The 17,264-nt window shown below is 34.5% G+C and overlaps 1 protein-coding gene across 1 annotated transcript in view; it reads right to left on the bottom strand.

The window, feature by feature from the left end:
• Positions 1-17,264, bottom strand: part of LOC122789982 (interleukin-13 receptor subunit alpha-2-like) — a 764,082-nt gene that overhangs the window by 38,039 nt on the left and 708,779 nt on the right. Inside the window, exon 10 of the mRNA XM_044057489.1 lies at positions 184-341. Coding sequence (XP_043913424.1) covers positions 184-341 — 158 coding nt within the window. The remainder of the gene's footprint in view (positions 1-183; positions 342-17,264) is intronic.

Raw genomic sequence — 17,264 nt, 5'->3', positions numbered from 1 at the left:
TACTTCTCAAACAAAACAGTAGCAATATGTCAGTCAATATATGCCTTAATCTTAAGCACTGCATGCATTTGGAAGAACTCCTGATGGCTATACATCTAGTTACTCTCTGCAACTTTAAAATGGTGCTGTAAGGGGTCAAAGTGAAAATAAAAATGATTTACAGGACTCTCGCAATTCACTTACATCATATGTCCTCCATGTGTTTGACTTGCTGTCTTTATAACCCACTTGATATTCTAAACACATCTCAGAGATGTCAGTTGGCTCTGACCGGTAGCTCAGTGAAAGTAATCGTTCTGTTTCATTCCACTGAATAAAAAGAGATGGTGTACTGGGTTTTGCTGAAAGAACAAGAAAATATTGTATGAAGTAGACTTTTAGATGTTTTTCTCAAGAACGCAATTTTTTTCCACATGGTTTAGTTCTACACTGACAGGAAATGGTTTAATGTATAGTTACTCATGATTTAGAAAAGGGCCAATGACACAAACATGTACCAAGAAATTACATGCGGTTTTATTTTCCTCAGGATACTCAGAGTTGCTGAACAATAATGTATTTGCTATTTATCAAAACAATCACTCCTTGACATTCATTGTGTTTAATATTAATTTACAATGTTAATGCTGTTTCTCTCCTATAATTCTGATTTTTAATAAAAAATGCTTTAAAAAATTATCAAAACAATCATTGTCAATTCAACTGACAATACATAATTAAACAGATCAGTTAAAATACACATACAATTTACTCAAAACTGAATTGTTTACTATTCACCTTCATCACATACATGTTCATCTGTATGTTGGACAGACAGGATGAGGGACAGTTTACAAAACTAGACAAGCTTAACTATAAAAACACAAACTTTATTTTATGTATGAACATTCAAACTACCAACACTGAAACAGTTGAAATGCTTAGGAGATGGAAGAATGTGTTGCAACATGCCCCCAGACCTGTACAGACACATTGATGTGTAATCCTCAACCCTGATAACAGATTCCACCTTTGTAGTCATTTTATCAGTAGAATGTTGTACACATCACCTGCACTATTGACAGTGCAGCATTCCCCTTTGTAGTTCGGCCTTAAGTGGCCCCTTTGTTCAATCCAATACAACAGAGTGCTAGCTTGTCAACACTAAACTTAACCACCTCTTCCATCTGCAAAGTGTAAACTGGTGAATCAGTTACTATGGTACCAATACCACACCTCATTCATGAGAACCCTTCTGATCAGACCTCAGCCTCTTAGCGTATTAAATCTGGCCAAAGCCTAAAATAATGGGGGAGAGACAATGGCCCAAAAATAGGAACAGATTTGAAATATTGCTCTTATAAACTTAGAAGGTTGCTGGAATAACAAGATTTCTGCTAGCATGCATTTTTTTTAAAGAATTTTATTAAATGATTATTAAAATGAACAAATATTTCTGTGAAATTGTAACAATTTTTTCTTTAAAGTTAAAAATAAAAAAATTAAAAAACTTTCTAATATATAAACCAGAATAACTAAACTATGTACAAAGACATTCCATCATGCAAAAAAAAATCTTAATGCTACTATAGGATTAATAAAAATCATCTGTTTACATAAATTAATAAATTATTTTCCTAGAAGTTCATAAATGATATTCCATGAATTATATAATGTAGTATTCCTAGATCTAAATTTAATAGTCAGCATTTCCAAATTACATGTTTCAAGGAGTATATTTTTAAATTCCAGAAATGTGGGTGCTGTATTAGATTTCCAATTCTTAGTGATTGTTTTTCTAGCTATAGATAGTATAGACCAAACCATTGGGTACTTATTCTCCTTTACACAATCTGGAACAGGAGTATTAAATAAAACAAGTGATTTAGATATAAAGAATTTATCAGTAAAAATTGTTTGCAACAAATTACTGACATCATCCCAAAATTTCCTTAAATATATGCAGTTATAAAACATATGAGACCAGTCTGCATTCAATTCATTATTACATCTCGAACATGCTATATTCTTTTTAGAAAATATACGTATAAGGGGTAATGAATGATCTATATAAAAATCTCCATGTGAATAACTTCCACTTTAAAGAGGAAGTAGTCATACTTGCTGATTGTAAAATATTCAATTTGTCTTTCTCAGAGGGGGGATTATTATTAAAAAATATATATTTCCAATAATTATCTGATTGTGTGTCTAAATCACTTTTAATTGCCCTATACATGTTTGAAAACTTGTTTTTTAGCAGGAGATTTACGCAAAACTGATAAAATCATATACTGTATTAGTTTAGGAATTGTTTTCCTAGTTGTAGGAGACATAGAATCTAGTTTGTTTAATACATATTGCCTGGCTTCTTGAAGTTCTAACCATAAAAATGTATCAAGTTTATACTCTTCCAAGAGTGAGCTATTGGATTTTAACTTATTATTTATCATCATTTGGTGCCATAATATTAAGTGGTTTTGCTGAAATATAAACATTTTTGTATAATCTGAAGAGAAAACGGTTCTTTGTGTGTAGGCTATAGGGAAGAGTAAAAAAAAGTCAATCCTTAGATATATTTAAATATATAATTTCTAAATGATTTTAAGAGAAAAATTACATACTTAATTGTTAAAATTAAGAGAAGAAAATTCAGAAATATAATCTTTTAACCTCCAAATAAAGGGATTATTGATTATATTTAGCTTAAACGAACTGCTCATATCTTTCGTATTTTGTGACAATACCTCTATAAACTCTTTCCACTTAGCAGTGTATTACACATCAATGAGATGAGAGATTGTATTAAATACTAATGAAATTGAATAAATTTCTAAATTTGGTAAGGCTATACTTATTTATTCATATGGTAGGTTAATGCAATCCTTGGCTTATTTGGTAACCACAAAAATTTCTGAATCATTGAATAAAATTTAATTATTTGGTAAGAAGGAGGTATAAATTAATTGAATTATATATAAGATTTTGGGGAGAAGTACCATCATTATTATTAAAAGTTTATCATCCATAGAAAAGGGTAATTTGTTCCATTTATTTATTAAATTTTCTATATTTAGACTTTTATTGCAATTTATTTGAATGGTATCCTTAATATTGTTAGTAATAGTTATTCCTAAATATACTATTTGTTGAGATTGAGCTATATACTCATTATATTCATCAGGTATATTGTATTTTTTGAACCTGTTAAAAGAATGTGTGTTTTATTATTATTAAAAGACAGACCAGAGTTTTTTGAAAATATTCCATGTTTTTAAAAAGTTTTTTTTACAGATTCACTACTACTCCCAAGAGTGATCAATATGTCTGCAAACATTTGTATTGTAGATGACACAGTGGGGCTTAATTTGTATCCTTCAATATCTGTATCGTGTCTTATTAAATTTGCCCATGGTTCCATAACTAATGAAAATAAGAGGGAATAAAGATATATCTATTTATGACATCTCAGATAACTATACATAATAAATTCTTCAAACAAATTCATACCTTTCTAGCAAAATTTGTATGGGAAACTAAAAAGACCAGAATCTCCTATCAAAAACTAACACTTCCCAAGAACAAAGGGGGTCTGAACTTGCCAGATTTCAAAACCTACTACTCTATTATCAACACTAATAGAATACAACACTAATAGAATACTGAGAATAGCAGAGTATGACTCCTCGGCAAAGACTGGTTCACCGGCCTGGGTAACAATATACTTTAGGTACATATAAACACTAGACATCAATCCCAAAGTGCTTCCCTTCTTAAATAAAAAAGATTTACAAGCCTATAACATAATAGAGCCACTAAAACATTCTATAAATATAACAAAAACTTTTTCACTCCTTAAACCTTGGACAAGCTATGCTAACACTACAACCCCTCCATAAAAATCCTAACTTAAAAATAAATAAGATGCTAAACCTAGACTCCTTCCCTCAGTTAAAACATAAGAGAATCCAAGATATCTACCCATTCCTCAATAGCACAATTCATGAATTAAGAAGTATTCTAAACTTACCTAAAGTATATATAATAATTTTATGACAAATCAAAGAGGTGTGTTCCAGTTACCTCCAAAACCTTACCATACTCGAAAGTGACATTGAAAACTGTACCCTACTTTGAAAGACTAAAGACCTTCACTTCTCTAATTACTGGAGAAAATTAAAACCTGATATGGATGACCAGCAAATAGAAAAGGCAATCAACTTAACATTGAAAACTATTCCACTTAAAAAAATCTCCTACACACAACTCATGATTAACAATAATGCTTATTTCACCCCAGCAATTCTTCAAAAATTTAATGCAACTAAGTCCCCATACTGTCCACACTGTAAAGACCAGATTGCAGACCTAATACATATATTCTGGAGTTGTAAATGCATTTTCAAGCTTTGGAATTCCCTTAAGTTACAACTGCAAAAAACGGGGTATCAAGCATCAATACTAACATGGGAATTTACTCTTTTACACATCCTCCCAGCCAACATCTCAGGAAAACAAGCTAACCCACTTATAACGATTTTCTTATTAATGAAGCTATATATAGCTCGCAAATGGTTAGATCCGCTAAGTATATTTTGGGAGGAATTCAAGAAATCTGCTATTAAACATCTACTAGCACATAAAATAGTATTGGACAAAAGAAACAAAAATATGAAAGCCCAAGCAATCTGGGAACAGTCCTATAACATCTTATTAGCATAAAGCACCAGGTACACCATATCTTATGAACTGGAAGTATTCCCACGAGTACACAGCTTAACTATGAAGTATAATTTTTGTATGTGCTGTTTTTAGACTATTGACATTAACTGGGAAAGCATCTTTGTATATATTGTAATTAGGTATGTTGTATGACCTACATGTCTCTACATTATCCACAACGTATAACATGCAAATATGGTCATTTTGTAAATATGGAATGGTTATGGTTTTTGCAAATGTAAAACAAAAATAAAAATTATTGAAAAAAAAAGAGGGGATAAAGGACACCCTTACTTAGTACCTTTTATTACTGGTATAGTTTGAGATATACTAGTACCAATTTTAACATAAGCTTGGCTACCAATATATAGCCAAGTAAGAAGATTGATAAAATTATTGGAGAAATTTAATTCCTTTAATAGAGCGAACAAATATTCCCATGTAACTAAGTCGAAGGCACAACTTATATCTAGACTAACTAGGGTTAAATTTTTTTTGAGATTTTTCACCGAATCAACTAAAGTTAATATATCCGCGGTGGTGGTGCTGTGGTAGCATTGTCACCTCACAGCAAGATGCTGTCCGGTTCGATTCTCAGCTAGAGCGTCTTCTGCGTATAGACATGCATGAATAGGCGTACCTTCGTTGAAGGTTGTGCATCAGGGCTGGCAACTCGGCACGTAAAAATCAACTGCCAATCATTAGCGGACGGGAGTTCTGCTGTGGCGACCCCTAACCGGGAAAAGCTGAAAGACACTACATTCTTTTAATGTTATCATATGAAGTTCTATTTACTATAAACCCTGTTTGATCACTATCAACTAAATTAGGTAAAAGTGTCTTAAGCCTTTCTGCATAAATGGACAAATATATTATAATCCGTGTTTAATAGGGAGATGGGTCTATAGGAGGAACACTTAGAGGGGTCTTTATTAGTTTTTAATATAGGAGAAATAAAAGTGCATTTCCAAGAAGGTAGAATTATTTTTTTGTCCTGAACATGGTTAAATACTTTGTAAAGCAGTTTTAGAGCATTTATAGGTAGTAATTTATAAATTTCAGGAATGATGCCGTCATTACCTGGTGCTTTGTTTTGCTTTAGTTTGGTAATGTGAGTTTGGAGTTTTTTGAAAGATATTTATCAATAGAAATCCCTTGTTCCTCTGAAAGTCTTATTTTAGTGTATGTATTAATAAATGTTTTTATTTCCTCTTTAGAGTTAATTGTAGTAGATGTCTGGTTAATGTTTATAAAAAATTCTCTAAATTCAGCTAATATAGTATGAAGTTCCGATACCATTTTTCCCTTTTTAGGGGAAATATTTCATTAATATGATTTAATTTATTTAATCTTTTTGTTTTATTAGCAATAATTTTTAAGGATTTAGGGTTAGAAGAGAAATTAATAAACTTGAATTTATCTATATTGATCATAGTTTTATGTTTTAATATTTCTAAGTATTTATTATTTAACATATTTATTTATTTCCTTTTATCTGATGTATCTTTATCACCCATATTGCTAAGTTTCAAAGTGTCTAATTTATATTGTATATCCTGCAGCTCTTTATACCAAGCTTTTTTTTTGTTGTACCAATTAATTATCCTACCATATAGATAAGCTTTTAGGGCATCCCATATGTAAATTTCTGATATATCATTTGTATTTTTAAGTTCTAAAAGATTCTGTACTTCTGTAGAAATTAAATCATTAAAATCTTTTAATTTTGTAATATAAGCTGGGATCCTTTTTATATGAATATTAAAAATTGGATTGACTACCAATTCAAAAATTATGGAATTATGATCCGATAGAGGACATGAAATCACTATTGATTTAAGGAATCTGTTAAATTATTAGAGATAAAAATTATCTATCCTCAAGTACGAGTTCTGTCTATAGGAGAAAAAGGTGTAAAACAAAGTAGTAGTATCTGCAAAGTAATTAATGTCTTTCAAAAAATAAGTATCTGAAAAGTCTTTTAATAATTTCGATGATGTAGATATTCTTCTCTTCCGATTAATACTGGAGTCTTTGTAATCTAGAATACAACTGAAATCTCCTGCCAAAACAATGTTCCCTTTAGAGAATAGTACAATTTGATCTAGATGCTGTTTCACTGTGTTTGTCCCTATCCCTGGGATCCTGGGATCCAATGTATGTTTAACAATGTGAAAATGTTACTGTTTAGCTCTATGGTGACTGCACAAAACATTCCTTTATTATCCTTATATATATATATATATATATATATATATATACACACACATACATATATATTATTTTAGGAAAAGGCATTATGTTGTTCCATAGGATAGCTACTCCACTCTTTCTTTGTATGTTCGGAACTTACTAAAATCTTATATGTTTTAGAGTCAAGCCTGAATATATCATCTGTTAATAAGTGGGTTTCTTGCAAAAATACTAACTGGGATTTATGTAACTTAAGATATTTAATTAAACTCCTCCTTTTATTAGGATTATTTAAACCATTAATATTTACTGATATACCTTTTAGTGTATTCATTAAAAATCAAATGATATAAATATAAACATACTGATCTAAGAAATACGCAAGAATATATCCTATAGGAATACTATTATGATCATTAGAACAAACAGTGTAAAATTATCAAATACTTAAGATTAAAGTTGTTTCCTACAACATAAGAAATTAACATCTGAAAAGTTAATAGAAAATATTTATAACAAACTTGAAACATAATAATCAACCCAAACCCCTCTGGAGTTTAAAACTCCCAACTCGAATGACATCTGTCACTCGAATCGATCTCCTATCAAAAGCAGCATCCAATCCACACCTGCCTAAATGTTTATAGTCATAACTATAAGAATAAGGCTTCTAATTAATGTCATAAAATCATCTTGCAGATCAATTATAAAAAAAAACATTCTAAGAACTACTAAAGTTGATCAAATTTGAGCAAAAAACAAAGGAAAACCAACAGTGAAGTTATTGCATAGGAAATCCACTGTGTATCTACTTATATAACAAAATATTCTCTAAATTATATGACCTAATAACATCTATGTGATTACAGATAACAGCTTATTTAAAATGTTAGATATATCCATTTTGATGGATAAGAGTTTTGTTCCATTTGTTTAACATATCAAATAATTCATTTTTGTGTGAGCAAAAAAATATAGATATAATGATGTATCAATTAATAAATTAATGACTGCTACATCTTAAGAATAATGTACAAAATTTCCTTACATATGTTAGTAAGTTATTGAGAACTGCTATAAGCTATTAGTTCACTATTCTGTTTTAGGTAATCACATTTTGACAATAACCTTAAAAAGAAACTATGGCAGTCTTATTACAGAAATATAGTTAGTAAAGGCTGAAGTGCGATATATAGTACTGCCATAGGTGGTCTGCTAAATGAAACAGTGCTGTAAGTGAATCACCTAGGGGCCTTTAATAACCACGAACATTGGCAGCTGATAAACATGTTGCTAATAAATGTGATTTTACTAACTATCAACTGGCATACTGATTGTCCTGAAAGAAATGAACACTGCATTTCTCTGCCAGAAGCCAAGTATAGTGATTGCACATCAAGAAAGTATAACCAGCGCCATCCTGCTAGTTTTGCCATGGCCAAACACCCCAGTGCAATTTCTCATAGAAGGGTGACTCATAAACCTTAAAAGTCTGATCCTTCCACTCACTGTATTGATTTAAGCTACCCCAAAAGGTCAATTGCAATAACTGAAAACTAGTGAATGATCATATTAGTTCAAGGAAGCAAGGTGCTTGGATAGCCCCTGTGAATTATGTAAAGGCCTTATTTAAATACAATGGTCTTTTTGTTATTTAATTATAGCTTGTTCTATCCTTGGAGTTTGAAATGCTATTTAAGCTGAGTATGTTCTATGTGGGACACTTCCCCTAGCCCCCCCCCCCATCATTTATGACTAGAGGCTGAATTCTGTGATGGCTCATTAAATATACACTTATTAAAAATCCAGCTTCATTAACAAAACAAAAAATGAAAAGTTCACAATTTCTAATGGGAAACAGATCTATTTCCCTATAGTAGACATTTACCCTTTTCCTGGAGTTTTTGTCTTGCCTTTTTTTTTTGGTCTATGACATTTCCATAGGGAGTCATCAACAATACCTTTGGCACCCAAATACACTTGTGCTGTACATATAATAACCAAGTGTATGTAATATACCTGCTGAACACATGAAATAGCTATGATATCCTAATATACATATGCTGTATATTTTATGCACCTGTCCTTGCAATATTAATGCTGCCTGTGAGGTATATCTCTATCAACCTATTACACAAATGCTATATATTTAATGTCCACATGGATGTAATGCATTAGCTGCGTTTATAAAACATCTGAGATATCCTGTTATATACATCTATACATTTAGCATTTTGCTTATTGCTTCATGAATAGCTTCTCAGCAAGTCATTAGTTATAAAAATATACATGCACCACAAATATTTGAACAGTTTGCTGCGTTATTAAATCTTAAAGATATGCACGAATCACATCAAGTACTTCTCATCAAATTAGAGGCACCCTTGTCATACATAGAGCAGATATTCTATGAGATTACTAGACATATATAAATACACAAGGCTAATGAACACCTATGATGTTCAGAAACATGTATTTAGACTAAGTGCATAGTATAACCCAATGTATCTAAAAAAGTTTGTATAGACTGTCTTACAATTAAAAAGGTAGTAATCTACTTGTATCCTCTTTCCGTATGCTGTATATGGTATCATATTTGGATCATTATCTTCCCGCTGAGGTTCAGAAGATTAATTACTTCTGACGCTTTCATGATGACGTTTCAAGAAAGCTCCAAGCTTTTCAGCCGTGATGGATACCAAAGTCTCGAGCCCATCATGAAGTTAAACCTTTCAAAGTTCCAGCGGGAAACTAAGTAAATAATTTACTAACTGCATGTATGGCAATGTCTCGAGACTCTTTCTGTACTGAGACAGACGGGAAAGTTTCGCATACACAGCACGAAGCAATGACAACTACCAAACAAAGCTTCACTATACCACCAATCAAATTCTCCGATTAATCTCCGACCAAAGTACACAGGCACTGAAACATTCAACTTAATACAAACAGTACTACAAAAATCACTAGAGTGCAACAGCATCAAACCAGAGCCTTCAAATAAATGTATCAACATCTCAGAAACGACAACATTCCTATACCATTATTCCAGCCACATTTTTACTCGCATGCCGGGTCAGATGTATAATCACAAGTACAGCAAGTCTGTAACTAAATATCAGGTTATCACACAAGTTTCCCATACATAACAAATAACCATAAATCATCTAGAAAACAAATACAGCAATTCTAACTAAAGAAAAGTTTTCAACCACTGTAAAAGCCAAAATCAAAATACACAAATACGCTTCCTAATAAGCACCATAACAAAATATCCGGAAGTGTAGATATCGGTGTTAGAAGGTTCATTACATCTGTGGAATTCAAACTAATAAATACTAACATATTTGAACTTAATCACACAGTACAAACCAAAAAAAAAAAAAAAACCCAACAAATGACTATTCAACAAATCAAAAAGAACTACTATATAGTTAACTAAACTAAATTATATTAAATATAATACCCAAAGCTCACCTGGATGTCTGGTTTCATTTCCCCAACTGAGTGAATCAAGTGCAAATATGTAATTTGTTATGATTCATCTTTTGATTTTTTTTCTTAGGGTCAAATGTTTTCCAAGTAATGTTCTCAGCATTTCTTTTAAGACTAGGACTGGCCCACTCCATTTCATCTACTTTATCCAGAATGTTAATGGTTTTTATATATGTAAATGCAGTGTCTAGGTCTTCACAAATTTGGAAACCATCTTGATAGAATATTTTCATTCTTGCAGGAAAAAGTAAATGGGTTTTTATTTTATTCTTTTTTAGTTCTCTGACTAAAGGCAAGATGATTTTTCCTTTTTGATAATACTGAAGAATAGTCATTATCTAAGTGTATAATATTGTCCTTCAGTTTGATTGGGGATTTTGCCCATGCAGTTTTTAATACCATTTCCTTATCATGGCTTGACTGGAACTTTACAACAACAGATTTAGTGGAATTACTCTTGGTGTTTTTAGATGTTACCATTGATCTATGCGCTCTTTCAATACCATATGCGAGAGCCTCCGGAGTTCTAGGACTTCAGGCAACCAGGAAGATAAACATTTCTCCATATTATTTCTCTCTATGTTATCCGGTAAGCCAAAAATTCTCACATTATTCCTATGGGACCTATTCTCAAGGTCATCAATCTTTGTCTGAAGAAGAGAATTATGTTTTAACAGGAATTCAACATTATGTTCACTTTCCTGAATTCTGTTGTCCATATCACTTAATGCATTTTCCATTCCAGAAATCTGTTTCCTTTGTTGCAATAAATCATGTAGAATGTCCATTTGGTGAGTACACTTTTCTTTAAAATTGTCAATTTTTATATCCATTTTGTCTATTTTAACATTTAGTTCTTGAATAGTAGTTAGTAATGACTGTAGTTCTTTTTTGATTGTTATCTCTTGATGAGAAGATTTAGTGAAGCTCATCCTGTTCTTTTGCTGTAGTACTTCCAAGTGTAATTTTGACAGGAAAAATTAAAATCTACTTAAAACTTTTTATATACTACCCTAATATATATTTTAAAGAGTTAATAAAAATAAAAAATACTATTAGGGAAGTTATCAATATTTCCTGTCAATAAAGTTCTGTAGAGGCAGAGCTGATAAGAAAAGCTACTACTCTGTGCTCATCGTGGCCAAGCCCCCTGCTAGCATGCATTTTTTGAAGGATATGAATTCTGAAACTCAAATGTATGTAACTATTTAGTGACAATTCTCAGTGATTTGCCAAAAAAAACCCACAAATTTTATGAACAGACCAAAAATATTAGGCAAAAAATCTAGACATTCCAGGAAAATCTGAATAGTTGAGGGGGACGTTTCTAATATTGTTCCCAGAGAAGATAATACTCAGTGTATCCATTATAAAATGTCCCCAAAAGTCTGATGATTGCATGCACTTATACATATCTGTCACTGAGTAATACATTCATTCATCTGTTGCTGTTGATTATTCATGACTACTATATTGTTTATTGATTATTCATGACTAATATATTGTTTACAAAATGTATATAAAAGTGCAAATGATAATCACCAGGCTTTGCTCTGAAAAAAGTAGTTTTGGTTTAGGTTATCCATTCAACTATGAATCTCATTTGTGAGCTTACATCATTATGGAAAGGAAAACAGAAAAAGGTTGGAAATAGTACTGAAAAGAAATAAAGAAAGAGGGAGACAGAGAAAGACCGCGAGCATACATCATTTAGTCATTCTTTGATATCTACCTTATTGTATTCCAGGTCACATCCTATGTGGTCAGCAGTGGGATTAAGACAAAGAACCAATACTGTACAGAATGTTTATTATCATAGAATGGCATGCATGCACATTCATCCATGGGCACTTTAGAGGACTGCCAGTTCACCTAATGGAATGTCTCTGGAGTACAAGTGGAGACTGAACTATGTAGTAGAAAACATCACAGACACAGGGACGACATGCAGATTCTGCAAAGGAAGCAACACAGCAAGGAAATAAACCAGGGATGCAACAACTAGAGATGCAGAGCTAAACACTGGACCACAGAGCCACCAGTATTTTGAACAACCTAATGTTTTTTATAATACCCACAAACCATTAAAAGTGTTTCTAGCAAATGGCTAATGTTGCCTATACCATACAACTAAGGTGGTTTGAGAGAACGTGAAATAATCTGTACTGTTTTAGTTACATCATTGTTAATTTTTACGAACACTGGTCAACTTCATGTAAACAACAATACTAGAATTTAAAACAAATTTTGACTAGCATGTTAAGCTAATAAAATCAGGAAATGTTATCCGATGCTTTATCTTATGGAAATATACAATCTTCTAATCAACATGTTCTCAAATATTCACTGCAAACAGAGCCAACACTAAACAAAATACAAAGTAGCATGCTTCAACTGAAACAAGTAAAAAATTTTCCTATCAACAAAACACATACGGTTACACCTGCAAGCTTCTAACAAGCTTTATCTTTAGTCCTGTGTTCAATTCCCTTGATCTCTACTTGCATACTATGTGACACTCGGGAAATACATTTAGAACATAGCTGTGCTCACAAACATATAGCTCAACTCCAAAATTGCAACACAGTGGGAAAAGTGGAAAAACCCAGTATACGCTCTACCGCAATCTCTTGTGGCACACTAGCCAGTTTCCAGCCAGTGTGAAAAGCCTGTCAACATTCTGAATTTTTGACATGTTTGTTTGATATTGTTTCTTTCACCACTCGCATTTGATGTTCTGGATTATTCCAACTCTCGGTAAGTCATTTAACCGCAGAGCAGGCCATTTCAGCCTCTGAAAAAAGCACTTGAGCATAGTGGGCTTATTTGGTCAATAGATAAAAAAAAGTGCATTCCTGAGGAAGATTTATTTTGGAGATTGCTTCCTTTACATCTAGCTGCTGCCCATTTATATCAAAATTAAGTGTCTGCAAATTTAGCCATTATAAAATTACAGTGTATAAAAGTAAAACTGGACATAATTCAGGACCTGTAGATATTGTTTCAGTATCAACCCTCAAGCTTAGAGGAAGCCATGCGGCAGTTACTCACCTGCATAGTAAGACGCACATTCATGCTACTCCATTTCTTAGTGATTGTATACTACAAATTACAAATATGCAGTGAGGAGCCACATAAAAGGAAGAATCACGGAAGTAAAGTAGGGGTGTACAAGAAGGTCTGCACTTCGAGGAAATACGAAAATCCCAGGACAGGTATTGGACTGGACCAAGGCCTAGGGAAGTGAGAGTTAATCATGGGGATGATACCTGAGGAAGCAGAAGAATCAGAACTACTATGTAGGAAAATGGCACGGAAATTGACAAGAAAGCCAAAGGAGGAAGAACCATCAAATGGATAATGTTTTTTGAAAGTTATGGCAAATTACAAGATGAAATGGAAAAATCCAGGTGGAAATTTAGATGGAAGCATGATGAACATCAAGATTCATGGCTGAAGCAGTGGAGAGGTAAAGCCAGTAGGGGATGGTAGGGCTTTGTCACATGCATGTACAATAAGGCAAAAAGAAAGCCCAAAAAAATCCAGAGTTTACAGCAGGGAAAGGTATGGCTGAAAGTTAGCTGGCTGGCAAAGTTTGACAGAGCTGGACTTTATTATTTCAAAGCACTAGGGATTCAAAGTAAAAAAAGGTTGACTGGAATAAAACAGATGAAAAGACGTGGATATCAACCAAATGGGGATAATGTGATCAAGATAATATAGACAGTGGCAACAATGGTAAGAAATCAGATTCACTAGTGGCTGCAAAAGTAGCTAGGAAAACATTCATACAAGTAGTGGCAATAAAAATAAGGAAACCCTGAGCACAAGGTCCATTACAATGGAGAAAACATTAAGAGCGTACATACCCTCATCAGTATAGGTGTGTAAAATTTTACCATAATAGCAGATGTCCTCTTCACTGTTGCAGTATTCTAAACAAAAGGGATATCCCACCCAGGGAAGCCCAACACTTGGCTAGTATACCAAATCCTAATGATCTTGTATGTGCCATACATCACACTTATGCTCTCCACACAGAAGGTAGGACATAAAAGGGACGTACAGATGCAGCTACCCAGAACTGAATTGTCCCAGAAGAAAACAGTCTCCACAGGACAAAGGAATCCAGGTTCAAGGCTCCAGAGAGCACCCCTGCAATACCAGTCTACAACTCTTACCACACTTTTCCGCCACCAAACCAAGACTGAAACACTAAAGGTGGAGGAGTGTCTATATTCATGAAAGATATTTACACCTCCAGGCTAGTTGCTCAACACAATACATCTGAAATTCTCCAGGTGCAACTAACACTAGGTAACACTGCAATCCAAATTGTGGCTTTCTACAGATCCCCCACCATACCCCAAGATTCTCACTACACCTTTCTAAACATATTGGAAAATATGAAGATACAACCTAACATCCTAATACTGGGTGATTTCACCTACCCTGCCATTAACTGGGAAAACTACTCAGGTACCAACACCTTTTCCCAACGGATCTTGGAATTCATTAATTCCAATACCCTGGATCAACTAATCCATTGTCCCACCAGGGGCTCCAATATCCTTGACCTGGTCATTACCAACATGGGAGATAGATACTCCACACCAGTGGTCACCCCCTCATTGGTCAGGTCTGACCATAAGGAAATCACCTTTGACATCCACATCTCACCCCCACCCCCCAGTAAGGAAACCTCCGTAAAAAACTTCTCCAAAGCCAACTTCATGCTACTCAAGTCAGAAGTGACAAACTTCATGACACTCATGCAGATGGGAGCTGAAAGTTTGACTGCTGAATCCTACACTAAGGCACTGTACAAGCACATCCACTTGTGCATGAATCGTGGCATCCCAAATAGAACCAAGATGCTCTCCTCCAAAAAAAAAAGAAAGCCAATCTGGTGGTCCCCTGTCATAAACAAACTATACAACAAAAGGAAGAAACTGTTGCAGAAAAGAGGAAAATCCCAGGATGCAAAACACTTTACCAGCCTCAGTAAAAAGCTGTGATCCCTCATAAAATCCTCCAAAGCTAGTTACGAAAATAAAATTGCCAAAGATTCCAAAGACAACCACAAGGCATTCTATAGTTATGTCAAGAATCTAAATGGCAATGCTCAGATATGTGGACATATATATATATATATATTTCTGTCTGTGTGTCTGTCTGTGCGTCTGTCTGTCTGTGCGTCTGTCTGTCCGTGCATCTGTCTGTCCGTGCATCTGTCTGTCCGTGCATCTGTCTGTCCGTGCATCTGTCTGTCCGTCTGTATGTCTGTGCGTCTGTCTGTGTGTCTGCCTGTGTGTGTGTGTGTGTGTGTGTGTGTGTGTGTGTGTGTGTGTGTGTGTGTGTGTGTGTGTCAAGGGTAAGGTGGTCCACAAAGCCTATCTAGACTTTGCCAAGGCCTTCGACACATAAACTTACTAAGCTGGGCATAAATCCCTATGTCACTCGATGGGTTGCCAACTGGCTTACTGACAGAACTCAGACTGTAAAAGCAGACTCCAAATCCAGCTCCAGACAAGTGGAGTACCTCAGGGTTCAGTCCTGGGACCGCTCTTGTTTGGCATCTACTTCTCTGAAGTACAGGCCAACACTTACGGACTCTGGCTAACAAAGTTCACAGATGGCTGCAAACTGGGAGCCATTATCGAATCCCCAAATGATGTGGATATTCTAACAAAAGGGCCTTACAGAAACAGATGCTTAGTGCCAGAGCCATGGGCTTACGCTCAATGCCAAGAAATGTATAGTTATCCCCTTTGGGAAAAAACATGTATCCATATGTTACTGCAAGTGGCAGTGCACTAAACACCAAAAGTGTGATAAGAGACTTAGGGACACAGGTGGACAGTGGTCTCACCTTTGATAACCACATTGCCACAACAGTCAGGAAATCCTTCTGTGTGGCACACATCACTAAGGCCTTTTCATTCAGAAAAAAGGAGGTCATTGTCCCACTGTACTCATCCCTCATTAGATCCATTGTAGAGTATAATGCCCCATTTGGTATGTACCTCACAAGACATGTGCAACAGCTGGAAAGGCCACAGAAATACCTCACTAAAAGAAGAGGCCTAAAGCAGATGCCCTATGCGGATGGTCTAAAAAAACTCCAGCTATACTCTGTGGCATATTGTCTATTCAGAGGTGATCTCTGCTTAACATACAAGGCCATGTCAAACCCGGAGCTGTTGGACATGCTCCACTTATAGAAATCCCAATCCCTCAGAGCCACATGCTCCAGGGATCTAAACTTTGTCATCACAATGAACAAAACATGCTGGAGAGATAGGTTCCTGACCCACAGACTCCCCATACTCTGGAACAGACTGCCCATGCATGTCAAGCAAAGAGCCTCCTTGGCCCTCTTCAAAAGGAACCTTGACGAATGGATGGGAGACAGGAAATTCACCCCGGGTATCACGTCAGGGGTCCAGGGAATTAAATATTGTGGGAAGAAATATCCAGTGAATTGTTATGGCTAGGCTTGTACAGACCCTAGGGCCGATAGCCTAGTACCAACCTATGAACCTATGACCATCCAGAAGGAAAAACTGCAGAGGAAAAAGAGGAACCTTCAGCTAGAAAGGAATCTAAAACAAAAACCAGAACAAACAAGAGGGAGGGAGTGAACACTCTAGCAATGAAAAGGACATCCACTGTTATGGTAAGATTTTACACAACTGTACTGTCTTTCTATAGCTCTGTTGCAATACTCTAAACAGAAAGGAAAGCAAAAAAGCTCCAAAAAGAATGGGAGATGGGAGATGGAAGGCTGAGAAGAGTCCTCAACAAACTCAAAAAAATGGTTCTAGCAAAACCTTATCTGGCCCTAGAAACCATATCCAACTTATAATCCTTAG

Source organism: Protopterus annectens, chromosome 15.part0, assembly GCF_019279795.1.
Source record: "Protopterus annectens isolate FY-2018-M chromosome 15.part0, PAN1.0, whole genome shotgun sequence".
NCBI classification, from domain to species: domain Eukaryota; kingdom Metazoa; phylum Chordata; order Ceratodontiformes; family Protopteridae; genus Protopterus; species Protopterus annectens.
The sequence above is the reverse complement of the archived record's forward strand: the minus strand, read 5'-3'. Positions and strand labels throughout refer to the sequence as shown.